The sequence below is a fragment of the Schistosoma mansoni genome, chromosome 6 (genome assembly GCF_000237925.1).
Source record: "Schistosoma mansoni strain Puerto Rico chromosome 6, complete genome".
Classification (NCBI taxonomy): Eukaryota; Metazoa; Platyhelminthes; class Trematoda; order Strigeidida; family Schistosomatidae; genus Schistosoma; species Schistosoma mansoni.
In genome coordinates this window covers 1,026,302-1,031,567 of record NC_031500.1, presented here as the reverse complement: position 1 = coordinate 1,031,567, position 5,266 = coordinate 1,026,302, and the positions used below count along the sequence as shown (strand labels likewise).

Sequence of the window (5,266 nt, the reverse complement as noted above, 5' to 3'; positions counted from 1 at the left end):
AAGAACTTTTCACATAATCTTCAACAGTTTTATCCAACTTCACTTACAGTACGTGAACATAGTATTTCCTCCCACACTCCAAAAGGACAAGGACACTCTGGAATGTATCCGACGGTGAGTCACGAAATCAGTTCGTGAACTCAAATTTAAGCCTTATTAAGAGCGCCTGCAATCACTAAACCTTTACCCATTAGAGTACAGGCGTCTTGAAGGTGACCTCCGAATGGCCTACAGCACCTTAAATACTTCCGGACATTTCCTTAAACACAAATCTTAGGGGTAGCACCTAGAAATTGAAGACACAACACAGAAGAACGGACTGTAGACAAACCTTCTACTCCTTCAGAGCGATCAAATGCCAAAATTCGCTACCGGCTGAGCTAGTTCAAGCTACTTCGCAGAAGTTCTTTGAGAGAAGACTTGACATATCCTTAAGGACCAAGGACAGTATCTTACAATGATTTACCAACTTTTATTTCTTTTTCCAATTTTATCGATAATGTACCTAGGTATCTACCTGGAGGTATTGGTAATCCACTGATACTAGATACGGAAGAATGGTAAGCAAAAGCTTCTTTTATTCCGTCCAAAACCCCTTAAATCACTTGAACTCCAGCTCATTATAAAGATATTGGCTATTGAACGCACACTGCCCTTGATGTTTACGGAGCTACCAACAAATTAACACGTTAATTGGTGGCATGGAACGTCAACCAACGGAACCAATTCCAGTGAAGAGAGTTACTGTTAAGGACTTATCTCAAATACCATCTAACCATGGGTATTTATTATGTGACTTCATTATTCCATTAATTGCCCGATTTCACATTAAAAAATTATACCACCTTTTATTGTCGTTTAACGTTGGATATTAATGTAAAGGAGGTTCAAACATTGCAAATATATAAATGCTCATTGACTGTCTTTAAGCCTATCCTATTTCTGTGACCAAGAAATATAACCTGAGCTCATAGGAGATAACCTTAATCCCTAAACGCTTCGAAGGTTTAAGAATTGGTATTTCACTTAGTCTTCATTCAGAGGATTTCTTTCGGATGTAGATAGGTATAACTTACTATGTTGATTTTTCCGCGATAGTAAATGATTTGGCAAAGAGTTAATGAAAGATCTTTCTTACATGTTCAGTTGTATTGTATGCTTTACATACATTTCCTTACAAGCTTCCAACTTTAAACCCATCATTTGTTTGATTTTACCACCTCAAACTAGCCGTCCTAAAGTATGGCTATGGTAAATGTATTGATTCGAAGTAACCTATTTTGTCTCGTTTAGCAGATTGAGATTTTATTGTTTCCTGGGAAACATCCTAATATATTCAAGTTTATTCCTAATTCCCTCCCCCCAACATTTCAATGAAAAACACCACTCTTACATCTCAGACAGTGAAAATTTCCAGACGAGGCCATGTTTGTTGACAGTTTTTCTATCTATCAAGTCTCAATATAAAGTAACAATCCCTGCGTACGTTCACTTAACTAACATTCTTATGTTCGCTTCTTGTAAGGCTTTCATCAAGCTCAAAGTTACGTTCTGCGTATGCGATAGAAAAAATTTGCCATTAACTCACTAAACAAGTCTATGATTTCCATCTTATTATGCAGGCGTGAGAACCACCTTTTTTTCCTAAAATATTCACCTCTTTTTCAGCAGTTGGACAAAATTTTCTTGTGGCAAATCAGTCAAAAAACGTAGTTGTGTGAGTAATAATCTACTTAAATGAATTGTAGCTGTTCATGAAGTTCGGTTATCAAACGATCGTGGTTTAACTGTCCTTAGTTTCTCGGACTATAAATAAACTATCATATGTATGCACTTAGTACTTATAATACTGAATAAAAACAATGTTAGTCCTATTTGTCCTACCTGCCTAGTTTTTTCTACTACCAATAATACTGTTACTGTTTATTCTCACAATGCTGATGTGATGTCGGAACTTAAATTAGCATACATATATTCCTGTACGTCTGTCAAACATCTGCCCTCAAGTTTTGAGTTTCAAGATTATTTTTATACACTTTATTTTTTGAATTCTTAAACCAAATTGTCTACCACTAATCGTTTCTATCATCAGTGATATCACTCCCACTATTCTAGTATTCGTTTTGATAATTTAACGTTTCTGTTATGATGTGATCTGGTAACGTAAGTCGATGTAGGTTTGCTTTAAGTACGTATGTCTGAGGTCCAAATTGGGTTTCATTACAACGTGGTCGTACATGGAACCAATAAAGAACATAAGCTTTTGTGTTTATTCTTTAGATTGATCATGATCTTAGTCAAATAACTTTATTTGGTAAGATTATTGTTCAAATTTAGTCAATGAACTATTCAGTAGTCGAGACTATTTACTCATTTTAACATATTTGTTTTACTCCATATCCGTTTAACTATCTTTCATATATATATATATTTTTACATAGTACAACTCCCGGTGGAACTTTGTTCAGTACTACTCCGGGTGGCACTCGTATAATATATGAACGCGATTTTATTCTCAGCTGTCGCAACTCACCAATTGCTCAAACCCCTCCATCTGACATGATATACTTACCAGAGTTAACTCCTTCCAGCTTGCATAATGACAAAACAATTCATCCGTGTAATGGTCACAAGGTGAAAGATTCTCTAAATGTGTCTGAGTCAACATCAAATGATCATAGCAAACTTAGCAAAGGTAACATTTGTTGTCGATGTATAATTTTATTAATACTGGATTTTTCAAATTTGATTGTGTAGTACTAATAGCAACACTGCAGAGTGTTCTTAAGATTATCACCCAATAAACAGTTAATCTATGCCATCCATTAATTCTATTTAGGTTAAGATCCATTATAATGTAGAGGTGGATTCTTGGTTTCATGCACCTAACCCCTTTCCGCAGTTTGGGCTACGCAGTGATGATAATGATTGCCGCATACTTAGGCTTTTACTTACTCATGTCAATAGGTCTTCTACCTATAGTTTAATATTTTACTTTGTCTTCATCGATCTTGGAAATCCGTATGTTTGAGCTGCCACAAATGAAGATGAATCAAGTGTATTAGGTAAATCAAATAATTTTGGAAGTGTGCGGATGATGTCTCTGTTTTAGCAGAATGTTCTATTAAAAATAGCAAGTTTATAGTTTTGTACACAGGACAGAGAGAGTAGAGATGTTCGGAACATTTCTAGACGTACTATTTATTTTCAAGTGTTCCACGCACAATCCAAATCGCAACAGCCCATAGAGTAATAACATTGAGAGAATATAAACCGAATAATTAAGGATGATTATTTCAGTAACTAAAGAGATATTGCAATCCAAACAAATAAACAAAGTCGAAAAATCATAGACCCAAGATTTTATGGGGAGATTAAATAGGACTACATCATGAACCATTCATCCACAACCTAAGAGTAACTTGCAAACCCCGACGCGAAAGTTTCCACTTTCCAACAAGGTTTGTAATAAAAGTGACTGGGTGTATGGAATAATGTCATCAGTCAGTTTCATCCTCCGTAGCATTTTGGTCACTTACGCAGAGTAACTAGCATTGCATGTCGCGGCAGATCTTAAGTGACCATGTGAGATATATATTTAAATCGCTTCACTCAGTGGAAATTTGCAACCGATGTAATATTTTCACTTCATGATTATTGCCTAGCCTTGCTTTCACGTAGTATAACTAAACACCATAAATGTACTCATGTGTTCTGTCTTTGAAAAGCATGTTTTACGCTTATAATTATTCAGAATAGATTATTTCCCAGTATATATCCTTTGATCGATTGGCAGATAGTTCAACGTATTTTCTCTTTATGCATCATGAGTTTAGTAAACGAGATCTTGTTAGTCACTTCCTTCCCATACCTGATAAAACTCCCAAGTAGATTAAGTGGCATGCTCAATCAATTTGCTCCTTATACTAAGCTTTTGAAACACAATTAGAGAAAATCTACCGTAATTTAGAATAAACATTCTAAAAATATTTCCGGTTGTGCATGTAGACAAAATTTCACTCTTTTCAGTTTGACTCAAAAACTGATCTGCGTTGAATTGTTATCAGCTTTTCTTACTGAATAATCTACTTCGACTATATAACATTAATAGTTATCCCATTCTTGGCTAAATCGAATACGTTAATATACATTTTAACACCCAAAGTATCTTATCTAAAGGTATCACATTTAGGCTCGTTTAACTCGTAGTTCGTATTTGTCGTAACTGATGGAGTTCGGATGTTTTGAGAGAGACGGTTGTCATCAATGACAGCTAATAGTCGTCTCTTTATATCGCAAATTGATTGAGGGTGTGGAATTGTGTCATTGGACTCTGATATAACTGTTTTAGTGGTCAATCATTCGTTGCAAGATTTGAAGGTTTTGCGTTCGATTCCTGTCGGGATTATGGATGCACACTACTGGGGAGTTCTAAACAAGGATGAAAGAGCTGTTTATTCGTCCCTGTTGTTCAATAGAGTACCCCAACTGGTATCAGTCTGTGACGAGCACAGCTTATAAGATTTGTTTATATAATTACTTAGATTATAAATAGTTGAGGCACAACTTTATTGTCCTTCGTCTGTTTCTTTTCATAACTCTGTCCTGTTTTACAGTGCAATTAACTTATTATCATGACTGTTTTTAATTATTTCAGGCGAAGATGCACCATTTGAAATGGATGTTTGAGGAAATAAACCTTAGTAAATGACGTTTATAAACATTTGTAATTCAGATATTCTCTATTCTTCCGTTTACGATCCATTATTGTTATTATTTTTGTTATGTTTTCAACCAACCTGAAAAACAAGTAAATAAATACATATCTCTTTTGCACCTTATATTACGTGTTCTTCACATGAGTGTTTGACTTTAACTAAGCGATACCATACGTAATTTTGTTCAGCAGACTTAAGTTTTGGACTATCCTTTAGGGCCCCCAAATGCCCTGTTATGGCCGAGAGTGGGGAGAGTCCGCTCTCCCTCTCGAAATACTCCCACATGGCCATGCGTAATATAGCCTCTGCAAGGGAAGTCCTGCTCACTGCCTTCTCGTGGCGGGGGTGTTGTTTACGAAATTGAGAGGACGAAAAGCGAATGTACGGCGCTTTAATCGGGTTGGTGGACATGGAAAGTGCACCTAGGGTAGTTGGAAAACCCTGATTCCAAACCAATGGTGCACATGGGCTCCAGTATCCTGAGGGAACAAATGGCGTACGAACCAATTATTGGTCACCGGCTACCATGGGACTGCATCTCCTCACGA

At 36.2% G+C, this 5,266-nt stretch overlaps 1 protein-coding gene across 1 annotated transcript; it reads left to right on the top strand.

Annotated features, from left to right (window-relative positions):
- Positions 1 to 656: 656 nt before the first annotated feature.
- Positions 657 to 4,840, top strand: Smp_074390 (putative eukaryotic translation initiation factor 4e-binding protein). The gene is made up of 3 exons (XM_018797881.1): positions 657 to 781; positions 2,442 to 2,695; positions 4,658 to 4,840. Exons 1-3 carry the CDS (start codon positions 702 to 704, stop codon positions 4,687 to 4,689), a joined length of 366 nt encoding a protein of 121 aa, XP_018652879.1. The 5' UTR covers positions 657 to 701; the 3' UTR covers positions 4,690 to 4,840.
- Positions 4,841 to 5,266: the final 426 nt, after the last annotated feature.

Bases quoted from the DNA above. Each gene is read 5' to 3' on its own strand.
- Smp_074390 (XM_018797881.1), top strand. From the start codon at position 702: ATGGAACGTCAACCAACGGAACCAATTCCAGTGAAGAGAGTTACTGTT. The intron at 782-2,441 runs GTATTTATTATG...ATTTTTACATAG, and splicing joins CAAATACCATCTAACCATGG to TACAACTCCCGGTGGAACTT. The intron at 2,696-4,657 runs GTAACATTTGTT...TAATTATTTCAG, and splicing joins TCATAGCAAACTTAGCAAAG to GCGAAGATGCACCATTTGAA.